Genomic DNA, 20568 nt, shown 5'->3' with positions numbered 1-20568 from the left:
TAATGTACAGGGTGTAAAGAAATATTTCATGAAAGTCATATGTCCAGTGGCATCCTCAGTTGAATACATGCTCTGGCAGCGGTAACAATACAATGGCCATTCTTCTGTCACCAGACCTCACAAAACAAAACAACAATGAAACCCAGAGAATTTGCTTTTATTTAGTCTGCAGATTGCTTTTGTAAAAACATAATTTTATACATATAGAAGCTTGTGTGCATTAAGTCTTAATTTAATTTGACAAATCATTGCTATGATAATGTCCACTAAATCATTCCTACTTTTCTCTTCTAAATCACTATAGTCATAATTCATATACATAGAAGTACTTTATTCTTTGCATGCTTGTTTCTTTGGCAGGTCACCATTATTGCAGATGATAACTGCAGATTTTTATGCTGGTCAAGAGAAAGATTAACATACTTTCTGGAATCAGAACCTTTCTTGTATGAAATCTTTAGGTATCTTATTGGAAAAGACATTACAAATAAGCTCTACTCATTGAATGATCCCACCTTAAATGATAAAGTAAGTGTTTTCTGAGTTTATTTTGTTAAATAAATATGTATATGAGGTATATTTCACTTTATGAAATATGTTTTCCTGAATTTTTAGTAACTAGTCATATGTTAAATGCACTGGGGATACTTGTAATCTTGAGAGGAGAAAGTATTTTGTAATGATTAGATTTGCTGTTACTTAGTAAGGAGTCTATAACTGTCAGGGACTAGTGTTTATGGTGATAAGGCACCCTCTTCATCAAGAGCATGTTAAGGAAGATGGTAAAGGAGTAAGAGGGGGTAGAGGATGGAGTAGATTAGGGAGGACAGGGCAGCTGGAGGTTTGCAGACAGAGAAAGGCTGACAGACCCCAGCGATCAGGAAGTTGGCCTTTGAACCCTGCTGTCTTCCAGTCTTGCATATCTTCAGGTCAGGCCAGAAGGTGAAAAGAGAGGTGTAGAGCTGCACAGATTGTCAACAGTTTGCAATTTGATCTTAATTTTCCCGTATCTTTTTGGAAAGAAAATGATTAGAAGAGAGAATTTTTAAAAACGTCATTTCTCTGATAAGTACTGTTACCCAGTGACAATTGAGTATATGTGCCCTTTCAAAATCATCTTGTCTGGGCTGTTTATCAAATTAAGCTGATGCTTATTTCAATTAATGATTTAGCTTATTATAAATAGGCTACTAAGTATATTTGATTTTTTATAATATATTTATAGTAATAACTAATAATAAAAATCATAGCTTATGTTTATTGGTCACCTAATATGTACCGGTATTCTTTTTTAATGCCCTGGCATATTTCTCAGAAAAGTACATGCTGCTTAAATGGAATATATGATTCAACTCCCGTAAATCTCAGAAAGCTTAAAACTTTGCTTTGTAGAAAGCCAAAAAGCTGGAACATCAGCTCAGCCTCTGCACACAGATCTCCATGTTGGAAATGAGGAACAGTATAGCCAGCTCCAGTGACAGTGACGACGGGTTGCACCAGTTTCTTCGGGGTACCTCCAGCATGTCCTCTCTTCGTAAGTTATCCCAAAACTGATACTACTCCAGAGTTCTGATGGATATCTCTGGACATAGACAAATGACAACTTTGATTAGAAAAGTAACTTTGCAGGTAACTATTTGGCAACCTAAAGGTAACAATAAAAACAATCAAATTTTGTTTAGCATTTCCCCCATATTGCGTATGAGCTAAAAGCCAGCTTTAGAACTCTTATTTCTGTTTCAGAAATTGTTCACTGGTTTTGCCATATACTTTGCTTAAATAGTGGCTCACCAGCTGGGCATGGTGGCTTATGCCTGTAATCCCAGCACTTTGGGAGGCTGAGGTGGGCAAATCACAAGGTCAGGAGATCGAGACCATCCTGACTAATACGTTGAAACCCCATCTCTACTAAAAATACAAAAAAAAAAATAGCTGAGCATGGTCTGGGCACCTGTAGTCCCAGCTACTAGGGAGGCTGAGGCAGGAGAATGGCGTGAACCCGGGAGGTGGAGCCTGCAGTGAGCTGAGATCGCGCCACTGCACGCCAGCCTGGGCAACAGAGCGAGATTCTGTCTCAAAAAAAAAAAAAAAAAATAGTGGCTCACCAGAATACTCTGAAAGAGTTCACATGGTTTGATTTTGTTGCTTTCGTTTTGTTTGGTTTTGTTGCTATTTGGTTTTGTTACTTTCATGACTTTAGTTAGAGTGAAGGTCTAGACCCAGAAATGTTTTGAAAAATGGTAGACAAATAAATGCTGGATGTTCTGCTGCTGGCTGGTTATCTCAGTATGAGTGCCATGAGTTAAAAAGTGATCGGGAACTGGAATATTCCCAAAGATGAAGGAGATCACTAAACACCCTTGTGAGTTACCTCATTCACACACCTGCCCAGAGGCACATTTTCCAGGATTCTTCCATAGTTTAGATTGTTTCAAAACATTTTAAGTAGCACAAACAACCCAGATGTTGAAAATTAGTAAGTAAAATGAGAAAAACTAAATTAAGCATTAAATGCTTAATATTAAGAATTAGTCTAAGAATGATAGTATAAAAACTTTGAACAAATTCATATGAAATAGCAAAAAGGCAGACATTCTTCCATTGCATGAATTAAAAACTATTTGTATTTCCAATTGTATTTTAAACCAAATTAACTTTTAAAAAATGCAAACACATTAAATAATTCTTTATGTAAATGGATCTTGTAACTTTGTATGCCTTAGATAAGTTAGATTGGGGATTTTAAGTATTACATAGTCAGGAGAGGCTGGAATTTACAAGGCCATATAATTGGTGTGTAGGAAAGAAAAAACGTTACCTCTTCCCTTTTAGGGTTGTTTTTGGGCTGGACCTGAGAATTAAATTGACATAAGACAGATTAACAAGAGAAAAGGATACACATTTGATACAAGTTGTGTGAGTTTGTGTTAAAAGCTCATACAGGTTTTACATGGCACAAAAGCTTTCATAAGGAAATGAAGACCTGAAAAAGCAATTAAACAGTTTATAGTGGACAAAGAATAGTAAGTTGTGAAAAAGCAACTAAATTATGCTGGAAGACTTGAAGACAAAAGAGTTATTTTAATAAAGGCTTGTACAGAATTCTCTCTGCCTCAACATCTTGATGATAAGAATGTCGTTTTCCTTCTAATATTTTTGGAGGTCACCTTTCATACAAGAATTTCATCTCCTGTTTTTTTTTTGTTTTTTTTGTTTTTTGGTGGGGTTGGGGGATTGTTTTGTTTTTTTGTTTTTTGTTTTTTGTGTTTGTTTTTGTTTTTGAGGCAGGGTCGCTTTTTGTCACCCAGGCTGGAGTGCAGTGGCACAATTACAGGTCACTGCAGCCTTGAACTCCTGGGCTCAAGGGAACTTTGTCTCTATAAAAATAAAAAAAAAATTGCTGGGCGTCGTGGTGCAGGCCTGTAGTCCTAACTACTCAACAGGCTGAGACAGGAGGATCCCACCTGCCTCGGCCTCCCAAAGTGCTGGGATTTCAGGCGTGGGCCACTGCACCTGGCCTGCATAGTAACTTTTGGAAGGTATTAACTAAAGCTTACATGAAGGTCGGGAGCTGCACTTCCCTGCTCTTGGGACTCAGCCAAAGGACCAGCTGCCATCTGGGTCATTGCCATTGTAACTGCAGAGGGAAGACAGTGGTGGCAGATTTACAAGATGGCTGTTAAAGCTCTTGCTCCAAAGGAGCAAGTAGCTCTTCCGTGCATGTTCCTTGGGCCACAGAAGTCACTTGCCAGAACCAACATCAATGGATAGATCATTTAACCCTCCTGCAGGGCTGTGAAGGGATTAATGAGAAACAAAGCAGATGGAAAGCTGGACTATAACACAGTCTACTATAGCAGGTGTTATGTCATTTTACAGATGAGGAAATTGGGAATATGAGATGTTATTCACTTGGTCCTCTTCCATAGTGACTGGTTCTGCAATACAAACCTAGGGATCCCGTCTGATGCCAAAGCTCGTGTTTGGCCAGGCACAGTGCCTCACACCTGTAGTCTCAGCACTTTGGGAGGTTGAGGCTGGAGGATCGCTTGAGCCCAAGAGTTCAAGACTAGCCTGGGCAACATAATAAGACCCCTTCTCTACAAAAAAATTAAAGAATTATCCAGGCATGGTGATACACGTCTGTGATTTCATCTTCTTGGGAGGCTGAAGTGAGAGGATTGCTTGAGCCAAGGAAGTCAAGGTTGCAGTGAGCCATAATTGAGCCACTGCACCGAAGCCTGGGTGACAGAGTGAGACCCTGTATCAAAAAGAAAAAAGAAAAAGAAAAACAGAAGCTCATGCTTGTAGACCAGATTACCTCTGTGGTTTTTTTAAATGCACGTAACAGTTGACTTGTGTTTTTAGATGTACGGGTCACCTTCACATCTGTTCTTGCATTTGAACCTGACAGCTATGTGAGCTAGGCACAGGAGCTGTTATTATTTGCCTCCTTGCAGATGAGTCCACCTAGAGTTGGTGAAGGTAGTGACTTATCCCAAACCACTTTTTGTCAACTCCCACCTACTTTTCTGGGGTAACCTGTCATCCCCTGAATCCTTCCTTGTGATCAAGTAGTGCTGCAGATAGGTTTTCGTAGATGGGTTAATGTAATCCACTTCAGTGAACATTTTTGCCTTATTCTTAGCACTGGAGTACCAGGATCCTACTTAGGAACATGTGAAATTATCCAATGATGATCTCCAGTGTCATTTAGCTTTTAGTTAGAGTACTTACAGAATTATAAGCAGTGTCACTCCATACAAAATTAAATATACCTTATGTATTTCCTTAAACCTTTTTACATTGTTCCACCTATTCATTAACCCAAACCTAGGTCGATTTAAACATTAACATGCATATGAATATTTATAATTATTTTTCGAATCATGATCTGAATAGCATGGGCACATTGCATTCAGCCGCCACACCTCGGGGCTCCCTTTCCAGTCGCTCTCTGTCTGTGTGTGTGTGTTTCTGCATATGTTTTTATTTGGGTGTTTTGATTTGTCCTGTAGAACAACAGATTCTTAAATGTGCATATGAATCACCTGGAGATCTTATTAAAGATCCTGATGTAGCAGGCTGGGGTGGGGGTTTGGGAGTCCACAGGTTTAACCAGTGCCCAGGTGATACCAGTGTGGCTGTTCTATGAACTACGCTTTGAGTAGGGAGGCTGTAGAATTTTCCACCTTCTGGAATTTTGCTGAGTTCATCCCTATGGTGGTGATTATGGTGTTCTTGTCTTTCTCATCTGCCTGGTAGTTGGGTCTAGAAGCTTGCATAACTTCTGGTAAAGGCTACTTTAAAGATCTCAATCAGTAATACGACAAATATACTTCATAACTTTACACAGCAAATGTTCAGTGAAACAGAAATACGGATCAGAAAAAGGTGGAGGAAAACTAAGTGACCTGTTTTAATGAAATTGCTGCTGCTCCCATTTCTCATGTTGTACTCTGCTTTTATACATGCCACACAACGCTAAATCCGCAGCAAGGTCTCTACTCCTTTCCACACAGATTCTGTATTCCCACTCCACATTGTCATTTAAAGGGAAGAAAGTGAAGTCATGAGATAGCCTGAGAAAAAGTCTGTTTTTTCAGTAGTTCAGAATTCATTTAACTCTTTCACTTTCTCATTGCTTTGTTTACTGGGTTTCATGTTTGCAAACATGGGACATACTGAGATAGGAAGAGAGGAAGAGACAAGCTGTATGAGATGTGTGAGAATCTTTAGTGCCAGTGTATGTAGGAAAGCTTTCTTCTCTTGGCTCCTGGACCAAGGTGTTGCTCGTCAGCGTACCTTGTTGTCATCTTCTTGTCATTTTCTCTCCTCCTTAGCTCCCTTCATGTATAAAACACACACATTCACACAGATGGATTGTATTGGCAATTCCATCAGTAGTAAGTGCTGCCCAGCTCAGGCATTGCTATGGTAACAGGAAGACATATGTTTCCTTGAATGTTACAGAACTGTATTTTAGTTAATTGGGGTTAAATAACTTATCATTTGGATTTTTTTTTTTAATCACAAGACAATATAGGCAATGCAATCAGTTGGAACTCATCTTTGAAAAAGCTTGTTAGTTTAAACCATGTCTTTTTTCATGAAATAAAAATTATGTTGTTTTTAAAGATGCTGTGAGATGTTTAGAGAGATGTTTCTTATTAAGATCTTTGTAAGTATTTTGTTTGTTATTAGTGTCAAGACAGTACTACATTGGCCAGGCACACTGGCTTATGCCTATAATCCCAGCACTTTGGGAGGCCAAGGCAGGAGGATCTCTTGACCCCAGGAGTTCAAGACGAGCATGGGCAACATAGCGAGACCCCCCCTCTACAAAAAATGTTTTAATTATCTGGAGGTGGTGGCATGCGCCTGTGGTCCCAGCTACTTAGGAGACTGAGCTAAGAGGACCACTTTAGCCTGGGAGATCTAGGCTGCAGTAAGCCATGGTCTTGCCACTGCACTCCAGCCTGGGTGAAAGAGTGAGACCCTGTCTCAAAGGAAAAAAAAAAAGGTGCTGCTGTGGACAGTCTGCTAATGTCATATGACCTAGTTGTACAAATATTTAGTTAGCTTGCAGTCTGAAAAGGCGAGCAATATGTCTGAGAGAAACTAATGGGTTTCTCTTGGTTCTCTTCTGTGTTTATTTACCTGGAAAGATGCAAAAAGCCATACAGCTTTCTTAGTTTCGAGGCTGGTTTCATGAAATAATCTGTTCAGCTCAATTTGTATTTCATTCCTGTTGTGAGCAACCATAAACTTACAAACAATAAGCTTTACATGAATTCTGCAGAGAGGTAGAAAGATGTGATTAGGCAGCAGGTTTCTGGGAGATGAGCCTGAACAATTCTCAGGCATACCAAGATGGCTAGAGAAAAGCAATACCCTCATTTTGTAGTGAGTAAAGTGCAGTTTAGGGAGATCAATGTGAGCATAAACTTGTTTGGGGATATTCACCTACTGCTGTAGCAGCTGACACATCCTGACCACTTTCATCCAGGTTCTCATTTAATCCTCACAACCACCCTATGAGGTGGGTGTTTCATTTTCCGTTTTTAGGCTTAGGAATGTGACCCTGTCTCCCCCAGCCAGTAGAGGCTATGCTCTCTCATGCCAGTGCCTCCCTCCTCGCCGCAGGAGGGGGCTTCTATCCTCACGCAGCATTTTCTTACCTGTAAAATCTTATCTGAAGGTATTTTATACAGTTGTACATTTTTAGTCTGTCAAATTTTTTTTTAATTATCAAGTTAATATACATAGATATCATGTGGTTAAAAAAACCTTATAATGAAAAGAACTGACTCCCCTCCAAGCTGATCTTAGTTCTACTCCCAAGGAACAATCACTTTGAAACACTTGTACCCACAGTGCTAATCTTTTTTTTTTTTTCTTTTTTTTTGAGAAAGGGTCTCACTCTGTCTTCCAGGCTAGAGTGCAGTGGCACCATCACAGCTCACTGCATCCTCCACCTCCCAGGCTCAAGGTGTCCTCCCGCCTCAGCCTTCCGAGTGGCTGCGACTACAGGTGCGTGCCACCATGCCCGGCTGATTTTTGTATTTTTTTTGTAGAGACCAGGTCTTGCTATGTTGCCCAGGCTGGTCTCAAATTCCTGGGCTCAAGTGATCTGTCCGTCTTGGCCTCCCAAAGTACTGGGATTCTAGGCAAGTGACTACCTTCTCACCAACTCTAGGTGGGCTTAGTAACTTTCATCTACTGACCTACTTAGCTCACTTCTAACTTCCCCTCCACTTTCTGCTCAACATGGCGAGGTCACTAGTTTTTGTTCTTTTATTGTTTAACTTTGTAACATTAAACAATGCACTTAAATCTCTGTTTCTTCTTCTTGCTGGACTAATTTTAAAGGTGAGGGACATTAGGGCTGGGCCCAATGGCTCACTCCTGTAGTCCCCACACTTTTGGAGGCCAAGGCGGGCAGATCAATTGAGCCCAGGAGTTCAAGACCAGCCTGGTCAACATGGCGAAACCCTGTCTCTACAAAACATACAAAAAATAACTGGGCATGGTGGCCTGCCTGTGCCTGTAATCCCAGCTACTCAGGAGACTGAGGACCACCTGAGCCTGAGGAGCTTGAAGTTGCAGTGAGCCAAGATTGCGCCACTGCATTCCAGCCTGGGCACAGAGTGAGACCCTGCTCAAAAAAAATAATTTTTTTAAAAACGTGAGGACATTAGCATCCCTACTTTCTTATTCTTCCCCCTTCTACCTTCTAACTGTTCTGGGTCTCTTCTTTTACTTTGAAATGGTCGAGTTGTTATATGTTCTCTTTTATAACTACAAATAGCCTTTGTCTATGAATTGTTCCACAAAGTCTAAGACAAATAAACAATGTTGAGATTATTGTGCTTTATGTAGAACCAAGTAGTGGGCAATGCTTACATTTATTTCTGTTTCCAATGTCATGACTCTTGTTCTGTTCAAAGGAGACTGTTCCTAAAAATCAAGTTCAAGTGGATTCTTCTTTCATATACAACATGACAATCATGCCACGGTTTACTTTATGCCTTGACTCTCTTTTTTCCCCTAAAGTTGTTTCATTGCCTTGCTGTTGTGGGACACATCTTATTCACCATATACCTGGGGTCTTCAGGCTTCTTCCTCATTCTCTCTTTTAGGTGAAGCCCATTTCATTTTTTCTTCAAGTCTTTGAGTGGTTGTCCTTTGTTTGAACCCTGCCTTTTCATACTGCTTATTGTTTCTACAGGCATTTCTAGTTGCCTTCCTTTTTCCTTATCCTTGCCTTTTCTGTCCTTATATCCTTTCTCCCGGTTCTGTGGCCCATTTTTCCTAGAGACTTTCCTTACAGAGGCTATCGTCCTCCAGCCTCATCCTGGACGGATTGTTCTCTGGGCTGTTGTATGGCTGCCAGCCTGGATCCTGCCCTCACTTTTCTCCTGGGTTCATTCACCTTCTCCTCTACCCTGTGTCTTCTTTGTGAGCAGGAAGGGGCCGCAGCACTTTTGCTCCTCCTTGGTTGCTCACACCACACCTTGTGCTCTGCAGCTCAAGGCCCTGATGGTGCATCCGGGTAGTTAGGGACTGATATGAGAATGTGCTCTTGGGGCCGAGTAGACCTCATCACGGGACCCACTAAGCTACTCCAACCTCCGCATTTGCCCTAATTTTTATGCTTTGCTTGAGTTCCTCAGTGCTGGTGCTGAGTGTATTAGAGGAAACATTTGGTGCACAGGCCAAAGCTACCCTTCAGTATTGTTGTTCAGAAAGCTTCAATTCAAACTCAGTTTCCTCAATTAAAAAAAATCTTAGGATATAATAAGCAAAGACAGGAAAAGAAATAATTCTTTCCAGAAAAAAAAAAAAAAAGCCATTAAAGCCTTCCCCATTCCCATTCTTCAGAAATTGTACAATCTAATTAAAATTCTAAACTCCTGTAGGTTTTTAATTACTTGCTAAAGCAGTTGGCCAGATGGTTAAACATAATAAAAATAATAACGTTTTGAAAGAAATGGAGCAAACGTCATTAAAGTTAACAGGGGAGAAAAGAAAATCTTAGCACATTATATTAGCTTACAGAAATGTTGCTCCTTTTTAAAAAGTGTGTTTCTTAAGCAAGGATAAAAGTCACCTGACAAATTTCACATCATGGTACTCTACTTATTTGAAGCTCAAATTTGAGATAGTTTGTTCATCCTCTGGAACAGGCATGACCTTCACTCTGGATTTAAGAACAGCAAATGTTTACTTTTACTTCCTAGGAGAGGCCCTCAGGCCCTCCTGTAATTAGAAGCACACTGAAATAGAAATAAGATTAATAGGGACAGAATCTTACCTCGTTTTTTCTTACCCTGTATGCCAGAGATTTGACTGTCATGTAAGAGCTCCCTGGTTCATGTGTAAAAAGGCCTGCTCTCATTATGTTAAGTGAAATAAACCAGGCACAGAAAGACAAACTTCACATGTTCTCACATATTTGGAGAAGCTAAAAACTAAAAGAACTGAACTCTAGGACAGAGAGAGTAGAAGGATGGTTACAGAGGCTGGAAAAGGTAATGGGGGTGGGGGGAGGTAGAGGGGAAGTGGAGATGGTTAATGGATACAAAAAAATAGGCAGAAAGAATGAATAAGACCTGGTATTTGCTAGCACAACAGGATGACTATAGTAAAAAATAAGATACCTTTTTAAAATAACTAAGAGAGTAAGTTGGATTGTTCGTAACACAAAGGATAAATGCTTGAGGTGATGGATAGCCTATTTACCCTGATGTGATTATTTCACATTGCATTCCGGTATCAAAATATCTCATGTGACTCATAAATATATATATCCACTATGTACCCACACACATTTTAAACTAAAAAAAAGTTTTTGTGAGACCTTCTATGGTTCTTTAACTTAAGACTCGGGAAGACAGAGAAGGATCTGCAGGGCAGCCCCAGCCTGCCCTCCACCGAGGTCCATGTTTTGTCTGCCCTTGTAGCCGGTGACCCTCAGGGACATGGAGTGGGTCTTAACGATGGGTTTCCCTCCTTCCTAACCAGCACCCAGCCCTAGCTGCTGTCTGAACGGTTCTGCCCAGGAGAGACTCTGCTGGCCGTATCTGAATCCCCTTGTGAGAGCCCATGGTTTGGTCACCCCCTGCCACCCGGCAGAAGCAGAGGTGTCCACTGTTTAGCTCAGGGCTCTCACTGCTGTCTCAGTCTTCCACATGTGCTCAGTGGCCTTGACTTGGAGTTTTTCTTTCTCACCCTCAGCACCGCTGCCTGGTGCCACAGTTCTGTTTCCCACCTGAACATACTGTGACTGTGGCAGACAGCCCAGAGCACAATTCTGCTCCACTGGCTGCACCTTCTCGATGCCTTGGTCCTTGTGGAAGTCCTTGGAGCAGAGGATTTTTTTGCCGCTTGGTCTAATATGAAACATCCCTCCAGCAACAATAACTCTTGACATAACTGTTTAACAGTTTCACACCTGTTAAGTCTGGATTGCAGTTCAGTATGATACTGTTTATATGCTTTCATAGTAAAATGTATTAACTGGTAGGTAGAAGGTGATTATAGCTAACAGAAAAAAAATTACTACCAAAGTCTTTTCCTGATCACAGTAAATACAACAGGATGGAGTTAACCACTCTGCCTCCCAACTGTAAAAATAGTTTTAATAGAAAACTAAGAATCAATTTTCTGGGAAATTTATGGATATGGAATTATTTGCCCCTCTACAATTGGGAATAAATGAAAAGTAAAGCATTCTACAGAGATCATGAACCTTACAGTAACATCCTTGAAGGACAAAAGTGATTTGAAAAAGCACTTAACTAAAAATAAGCTCTATTTTTTCCTCTCTCCTCTCATGTTCTCACATCTCTAGAAGATAGTTGGGCCTCTGGGCAAATTTCTGATGACCCATGAGTACATAAAATTAGTGAAAAACCAGGCACACCTGTAGAAGTTATTTATTAATGTTCAACTTGTGAAATGTAAGAGCATTCCTTTGAAATATAATATTCCCTCATTTTTTTTTTTTTTGTTCATACTACAAATTGGTTTTGGATGTATTAGGGCTTCAAAGAAATAATTTCCAGCTATATAGGGATGGACTCTGGGTCTTTCCATTGAACCAGTAAGTCTCCTGATGAGGCCAGAGAGCCCCATGTCTAGGGGCCAGGTGAGCCCCTCACTCCTCAAAGCCTGCCTTTCTGGTGGCCATGACAGTTGCAGATTCTGAGGCAGGGCAGGTGATCCTTTTGTCTTCCTGGATGTGAATGTTATACTTGGCCCTCAGTGGTACAGAAGGCCAGGCTAACGGGTTGGTACAAAGAGTGGACACTGTCTGTGATTCTGATTCCAAGTGAGGGGTTGGCAGCCAGCCGGCACCGGGTAGTCCCTGGAAGTGACAGGTTGGGCTGTGCTCCTCTCTGCCAGTGTGTGTACCATGGTAGAAAAAGCAACAAGGCAATGTTGTTGTAAGGACAGGGACTTGCCAGGGGGATTGCAGATTCTCAGCCACAAAGCTTGAAATGAAAGTGAGTCAAGAACTTTTGTAGAAGAATTCCATCTTTCCAGGCTGTTAGGGCTCCCTGGTTATAGCTAACAGGACACCTCTGCTCCTTCTAGGATGTGTTCTAAGTGGTTCACGCCCTGGTGAGAAATAAGCTCATTCATGGCATCCACCCCTCTCTGTTTTTTTTCACGGATGTCTTTGCTTTAGCTTCTGAATATACAGTAGAAATAATAGTACAGATGTGGTTTGGGTGAATTGCTCTGAAAAGTGCTTTGAGTTTCGGAGAAATAAAATAAGACAGCATGAAAGATCAGGTGTGATTCCTTTTTATTTCCCCAACATTTAACCCATTGTCTAGCACCTTGTGGTCACTCCCTGATTCCTTTTACTGATTGGATGAAAACATTGTAGCAGGTGATGGTGCTATTAAGCCTATTGATACTCCCTTGAGAGAACAGTGTTCTAGTCCATGCGCTAAGCAGTGTCGAATCAATTCTACCAAAGTGATTTCCTTCAGAGGACACACTACAGAGTGGAGTGATGACAGTCCCTTTTCCTAATGAGATTTACGGGACCCTGAAGCCTGCCCGTGCTTGAGGAATGCTGGCGATGCCCCACTGGGAGACCCGGCAGAGATTAAAGGTGATACCCATGTCTTTTTCCCTCATCCTCAGGATCCTTTCTGAGGTTCCCTATGTGGCCTTTCAGAGGAGAGATTTTTTTCATCACTGTGTACTTAAGGACATTATCAAGGTCCTGGCTATGTGTGGGGTACTTCTGTGAGGCTGCAGGAGAAAAGAGGCCTTGGTTACAGCATTCAAGATCCTGTTTTCTAATAAGGAAGAGATACAAGTACTCTAACCACAATGTGACACAGAACATGTAAGGGCTGAAGCTATTGAGATGAAGAGGGTGGAATCTTCCCACTGGAGTCAGGGAGGGTTACCCATGAAGGAGGTGGAGTTTGAACCCTGCCTGAGGAAACAATAAGAGTTTGGTGGTTAGGGATGGGAGCGAAGGAACCATTCCAAGTAGAGGAAAAAAAGCAAGATGAAAAGAGGAGGATGGGCTGGATTTGAAGAGCAGTGAGTTTGCAAGAGCTTGGACTGGAAGAGGGAGGGAGGCCCAACTTGGAGGACCCTGGATGTCACCCCAAGGATTGTGAATGACTCTCATTATCCCTTTAATGTTATATAGTAAGTTCCACAGCTCTTCTTCCCCAGCAAACATGGTGGGAGTAGAATAAATTCGTTCACAGAAAAGCTGAAAACTCTTGGGAAGTTGTTACTTAACCATTTCCTTTTGTGTTGAGTCCTCCCTTCATTTTCTCTCAGTGAAAAAAAATGCAAGGATAGGTGAGAGAGTTGGGAGGGTCAGATAGCACTGTGGCTCCAGAGTATAGATAGCTGCCTCAATATAACTGTAGGATGTCCCTCCTGGTTTGATAGGTGAGCTTAAAAACTAGAAACCAGTTAGTCCTACTTCCTCAGACGAAATAAACTGGGTTTGTTTCTGTTAAGCTATTATACAATTATGTCTAAATACGATTTATTATTGATTTGGTTTAATGCTCTTAGACATGCCATCTTATTGTTTGTTCTGAGAGTTTTGTCTCATTGTAGATACTCAGCCTAAGTTAATATTTTATGAGACCCAGTGATAACTTAAGGCTAAAAATATGATAAAAGCCAGGGCTATTTTTTTGTTTGTAAAGACAATTTTGCTACACTCAAAAGAGCTAAGATTGAGAAACACAAACCCCCATTTGAGCACAAGGCCCGCTTCCTTTATTGACCGTTCTGATGAGTAATGATGAATTGTAACAAATTTTCTCATTATTAAGTCCATAGCCTTCCAAAGACCATAGTAATCGATTTTTACATTCTTACAAATATTTACAAAGTGATTATTACATCCCAGGCACTGATCTAAGAACTTTACAAATATCAAGCTGTTTTATCCTTATAACAACCATATGAAATAGGTGCTGTTATTATTCCTATTTTACAGACAAGGAAATTAAGGCACAAAGAAGTAAAGTAACTTGTCCAAGGTCACACGGATGGTATTCACTGCCATTTGGGTAGACGTGAAGTAAAGGTTGTGTTTGGTGTGTTTGATGTCACTGGGAAAGGGGAAGAACTCGCCTGAGAACTTCCCATGCTGTGCCCTATGCAGAATTGGGTTCTTGGACCATTTTATTAGACGCTTCTTTTCTACAGTTTATGTCAGTAGTTGTCATTCAAGAAACTCAGTATTTTTGCTGTGAATGTCTGTAAGTGAACAGTTTCCATATATGTACAGCAAGTATGCATTAGCTGTACCACAGTCTAGCCCTGCATATTTTCTTATGTTAGAAGATGTGACTGGTAGTAGCATTTCCCCAGATGTACGGCAGTGACTGGACAGTTAATAAGAAATGACATTTAGTCGTATGTTCTATAGGCCCAACACCCTGCTAAGCACATCATATGCATTATTCAGTTTAATCCTTCCAACAATCCCATGGAGCAGATCCTAAGAATATCCCCTTTTTATAGATATGGAAACAGAGGCCTAGAAAGGTATTGTAATTGAGCGCAGGTTGCAGAGTAGGGATTTGAACCCTGGAACTGTTTCCTGAGCCTCTGGTCTTGACCACTCTGCATGCTCCCTCCCCCTTGCCATACCAGGGGCCAGGAATGACCACTCATTCATGACTGAGTGCCAGGGCAAAGCCTTTGCTGCTGTCTCAGCCTCCCTCCAGAAGCGGCCGTGTGGCATGCTCATGGCCCATGGCCCTCCTTGCTGGTTTGGCATTCTCCCTGTGCTGGCCAACCCGGCTGTCTGCTCCTGACTCCTGCCAGTGAATGACAGCTGATCTTGACAAACTTCTGTGGTCATCTTGTGGCAGATCTGCTTCATGTCTTAATAGATCCTCCACTCGCTTTTGCTGTTAGCACGTATTGAAAGAGCCAGGTTTCACCCCGTGTCCCTCCACCATCAGCCTTCTCCCCAGCTGAGTTCAGCATTTGTGGGCTGCCTGAATGCCACTCCACCCTGTGACTGGGCAGCAGGGAGATGGGTGTGGGCGGAGCAGGTGGAAACCCAGACGACATGGATCCTGACAGTGATGGTGGCGACTGTAAGGAGGGGAGTTCATGCAGTCACGTTAGCTGCTCATTAGGCACCTTGAGAGGCCTATTGATAATGACTTCTACTCTTACTTTTAGATAGTATTTTCTTCTACACCAAGCATGGTATCCATGGTAGATGCTCCATAAGCATTTGGTGAATGCAGGAGCCAGTGAGTGACTGAATGAATGAATTGTTGCCTGGTTCCTTTGATTAAATGGCATCCTAAAAGGCCCTGGGGATACGTTTTCTCCTGCTGCTACCTGGGATTGTGTTTCCTCCACTCGGCTCTTCCCTCCTGAATGCCTGGCCTTTCTTCCTCTTCCCTGTCTCCTTTGCGTATCAGCCCAGGGAGTGGCTGGACTCCATGGTGGAGGCAAGAAATGTGTTTTAGGTGATTACAGATGGCGATAGGTTCCATAATTTTAGAATAGAAGTATTCTTTGGGGAAATTAGGAGTTAAATCAACTTTCAAGGGCTAATATGAAACCCAAGCGCCCACGTATGATATTAATGTAGGAACATGCATTTTGAGTCCTAAACAGACTGTGGGGCCAATCCCTGGGAACTGAATATATTTGAGCAGCTCAGATCATCCAAGCACGTGCGGTGGAATCTGTCCCTCGTCTGTGCTCCTGACTGAGAGTCTGTTCTTGACTTGGTGGTTTTCCTGACATGCTGGATTGAAATAGAATGGTTTCTGGAAATTGTGTTCTTGGTACTAGTGACAGATTCCTACAGCTTTGTTTTCCAGTTGGAATTTATAATTGATACATCACACCGGTGTCTGGGCAGACTGTGCCTTCAGTGGTTTTCCCTCCTGTATCTTTCCACAGATGTGTCATCCCCACACCAGCGAGCCTCTGCCAAGATGAAACCGATAGAAGAAGGAGCAGAAGATGACGATGAGGTCTTTGAACCGGCATCTCCAAATACATTGAAAGTCCATCAGCTGCCTTGATCAGAGAAAGAATTCGGGTTACCAAGACAGAACATGTCTTGAAGAGATCCTGAAAAATACCAGCACTTTTTCGTGGCTTTTAGGTTCTTCTGCTTTAGTGCATCCAGACTGGTAGCGTCTGAGGGAGGAAGTGAGGAAGGGTTAAGGATGGAAGGGTTCTTTCACTTACCCTTTTGATTAGTCAGCTTTTAAAGTAATTGTTTTACTGAGCCTTCTGACTATGCCTTGTTCTCTTTTGAGATATATATTTTCACAGTCTTTTCTAGATATATTGTTGTTTTAACTTAACAAATCTTAGCACTCTCTCAATGCCTTTTCACTTACTTTTTTCCAAGTTGTGATTCTTTTTCCTCACGGTCTTTTTTGTTCCATGGCAATGGGGTTGTCCGTTTGATAATTTTAACAAACAATGTAAGTTTAAATTTGAGGCTAAGGTAACGTGAAAAAGCATGGAATCTCAAACTTTATTCCGTATTTTGTAACGGGACGTTTTAGAGAAAGGTGTGATTTGACTGGTTTTATTTTTCTCCCAGGCCGGAAGTATTACCCCACTGGATCACCTTATTTAGTTGGGCTCTGTGTTGATAACTTGATAATGAACACAACTCTCAGACTTGACTCACATTACCCTTGTATTATGCCATTTATAAACTGCTCTGAAACCTGAAGCTGGAAAGATAATAGATGGGTTTCTGAGCATGGGGTTAACCTCCAGCCAAACTCAACTTCCTTGGGATTTGGAGTCACCTTGTCCTGCACACACGGGTGTGGGAAACACTTTATGTAGGTTGGGAGGACAGGGGGGTTAAATGGCTGGGCAGGTGCCACAGGGTGTGGTGACTGAAAGATTCGCTTCATTCTTTGGTCTGTATTCTGAAGTTCCAGATTGTTCATCTAGAGGCAGAGACGTCGCTTTTGAAAAAGTACCAGATGCCCCAGTGCCAGAGCCGTGAACGTGAACACAGTGGAGGGCAGAGGGTTTACCACAGGCCAGGCTGTGGACACCCAACCCAGATACTGCAGTGAGGGCCTTCATTCCAGAGCTCTCTTTTCTACTGAAATCATGGTTTAGTAAACAGTGGCTTTTGGCTGGTGGGAAATGCATAACTGGTCAGTGTGTCTGGTCAGCGTGGCTGTGGCACTTGGCCAGGACACTCCGTTGAGTGAAGCTCGTTGATTGGCCATGCTGGTCATGTCTCTTTTGCTTCATCCACTAGAACCAACTTTGAGTCAGTCCCCTGTTAGGTTAAACGGCTAAGAAAAGTTCCAAATGAAATTGTTTTCAGGTGAACTGAGCCAAAAGCAGCAACTCTTCCCATGAGGTAATTCTGTTAGAGGAGGCATATAAATAAGCTCATCTAGGGTCACCTCATTTTCCTAAATATATTTTTAAAGCAATTATTTTAGTAATTTCATTTGAGTTAAATTTACATGCTCGGTCACTCATTGAGAAAATTTATGCAGACTCTGGATCCAGTTCCTGACATCTTCATCAGATGTTGGTTTATTGACGTCACAGTAAAAAGGCTATTGTCGACTGGACATGGTGGCTCACACCTGTAATCACAGCACTTTGGGAGGCCAAGGTGGATGGATTACTTAAGCCCAGGAGTCCAAGACCAGCCTGGGCAAGACCAGCCTGGGCAACATGGCTAAACCCCATCTCTACAAACAAAATTAGCTGGGCGTGGTGGTGCACGCCTGTAGTCCCAGATACTCAGAAGGCTAAGGTAGGAGGTTCACTTGAACCTGGGAGGTTGAGGTTGCAGTGAGCCCAGATCACACCACTGCACTCTAGCCTGGGCAACAGAGTGAGACCCTATTTCAAAAAAAAGGCTGCTTTCACTGTACTGCTGCAGCAGTTTCTTCAGGTAGCTAAATTAGGAACTTGTTTTGGAGAAATGAAGCAAAGGTGAGTGACAGCCTAGGCTTTGAAATGATAAAGCTCTCTCAGGTTGAACTCTCTCTCACGCTCTCACTGTCTCCCTGTACCTGAGAGCACAGGTGTGACTGTGACATCATAGCCGATACTACTTTCCTGTAACCACTGGGGTAAAGTTAGGCAACCCATTTAGTTTACACATGCATAAGACTAATTTACAGAATCACTCTATACAGTCGTTAGATGTAACATCCTTCCCTGAGTAGAAAATAATGGAGTAATGAATGTGTTTGGAGATTATTTTCTGTAATGCTGGGAACAAACCTGTTTTAAAAGCACACTGCTAAAAGTAGGTGACATAAGACCATTTACTGTTTTTATTAAAGTGTGTGTGTGTGTATCAGTGTCTCAATGTGAAGATTGTAATCTCAAGGTTAGGACTCTTAAAAGAGCCACTTAGCCTGAATGGGAAACATGAAACTATTTTTAAATACACACCTCTAAGGAAGACAGTGAGACTCTGAAAAAAGGTATAAGGCATTGAGAAGCCCTCCCATATAGACTTGATTGCAAAGAAGCAGATAAGAAGACAGAAAAGTGTTTTAAATGTAAGATCTCCTATGGAGTACTTTAAATTCATTTATACAAATGAATAAGTATATCTTTGTATAATGCATAAATACATAGATAAAAACATGTTTGCTGCCAAAGTTCCCAGTAAGATGCTTCCTGTGTTTTTTGGCCTTTACTTAGCTGAATGATCAAAGTTCAGAAAGTGGTCTGCAAAAGTTACTCCATATACAACCCCGTATCTACTACTTTTAAATGTAACATCAACTCAGTTGTATGAATCTGGAGTGTAATATTTATATTAGAATGTATATGTCATTTAAAATATTTTGAAATCCCTCATAAATATTCATATTTACTAAACTAATAGCATAGACACTATATAAATCTACAGTGATGCTAAAATAAATTAGTAATAATGGGTGCTATATAATTATTTTTAGTTATCATCCCTGGCTCTCTGGAATCTTCTCCATTTCTCCCTATCACTCAATTTCATTTTAATCATTGGACACCTTTGCGTTTTGCTGCGAACAGTGTGTGTATGTCACCCTCTTTATATCTGGTGTTCCCACTTGTCTGAAGCTCTCTTGATCTTAGAACCTGGAGCTGCAGATTCCTCCATGTCAGCTCCCATCACAGCCCCAAAGACAGAGTCACTTGGTTGCTGGAAAAATCTTTGGGGAAAGCTGGTATAACCTACACACTGACCTGTCCCCAGTGTTTCCAGGTAATGACTTGGCACTGCAGAGGAAGTTTCATGCTGTTGCGTGTGGTCGCTCCAAGCCAAGCACCTGGCATGCAGGTCAGCCCCTCCCAGCAGGGCGTGGTATCATCTTCTTCTCAGATGCCATGTTGCAGCCCCAAGGTCTCACCATTTTGTGGGTTTTAGAAACCCATTTTCTTGGTCATTTATAAAGCTGCTTTATAGATATCTTTGATCCTGGCATGCCTTGGTTTCCTCTCCCTTCCCTCTTTCCAATCCTGGTTTCCCGCCACCTGTTTTAGTAATTCTCAATTCAAAGTCCCAAGAATTTGGAATGGTAGGATGCTGTGCGGGGAGCTCGAGGCTGAGGCGTATTCACCACTTCAGTTCTGCTCCTCAGGGGACACGCTCCCTTACTCACGGCAGCCATGTTTGATTGTCACAGAGCCCCCCGAATACTGTCTATAGTGACACACTGTAGGTATCATAAATTTTAAGAAATCTGCTTTTAAGTACTGTTTATAGGTTTTTCTGTTACACTTGCAACCTAGTTTTAAAATACATGAGGATTTTATGAAAGCTTTATACAGACCTTTATAGGAAACTCATTCTTTGATTTTAGGTGCCATTTAAATTGATAACACTTACTTTATAATAAAGATGCTTTTTGTCTGGATACAGCCTTATAGTTTAAAATATCTTCATATATTGCCACTTGATCAAATAAATTTCTTACTTAGAAAATGTGTGTATTTTTTATTTCATCCCTCTTCCATGTATCTAGCTTGTTCGAATGCTGTGCCCGAAGGCCGAGGCTGTGGCGACTGCCCTGGTGCAGGCCACTGTATTCTGAGCGGACCAGCAGGGGCAGTGCTCACGGGTCGGTCATGCCTTACTTCAAAGGTCCTGCCATCCTGGCTGCTTTGACTGTGAACAAAGAAAAATGGTCAGAAGGCAGCGTAGACAGTGTTGACTAGATGCAGCGATGAAGAAGCCTTCAGAGTTTTACTGACGGGACTTGGTGGACTTCAGCTTTTTATCCACTGCGTCTGAACATTCACTCCCTTCTAGCTTCCTAAGATTCGACAATAAGAGGAGTCACATGAAGGAGTCAGAAAACCTTCCTGGGTCTGTTCTGTGGTGGACGAGGGGGACAGTCTTAAGAAACCCACGTTTTCTCCCATAAGCTGTCCTAGGTACTGGAATGGAAACTTGACAGCCCATCTTTTGACCTTGAGTAGCAAGCCCTTGGCATCTAACACACTCACCCTAGTTGGCCTCAAGGATAGGCCCAAATGGAAGGAGCGTCTTATACCATGAAAGAAATTAATTCTGTCACTCAACGG

The 20568-nt window shown here is 41.7% G+C and overlaps 1 protein-coding gene across 1 annotated transcript in view; it reads left to right on the top strand.

The window, feature by feature from the left end:
- Positions 1-19966, top strand: part of BVES (blood vessel epicardial substance) — a 39363-nt gene extending 19397 nt beyond the window's left edge. The window contains exons 6-8 of the mRNA XM_050786752.1: positions 361-528; positions 1393-1534; positions 15940-19966. Coding sequence (XP_050642709.1) covers positions 361-528; positions 1393-1534; positions 15940-16064 — 435 coding nt within the window. The 3' untranslated portion in view covers positions 16065-19966. The remainder of the gene's footprint in view (positions 1-360; positions 529-1392; positions 1535-15939) is intronic.
- The last annotated feature ends 602 nt before the right edge of the window (positions 19967-20568 follow it).

This window comes from Macaca thibetana, chromosome 4 (genome assembly GCF_024542745.1).
Source record: "Macaca thibetana thibetana isolate TM-01 chromosome 4, ASM2454274v1, whole genome shotgun sequence".
Classification (NCBI taxonomy): domain Eukaryota; kingdom Metazoa; phylum Chordata; class Mammalia; order Primates; family Cercopithecidae; genus Macaca; species Macaca thibetana.
The sequence above is the reverse complement of the archived record's forward strand: the minus strand, read 5'-3'. Positions and strand labels throughout refer to the sequence as shown.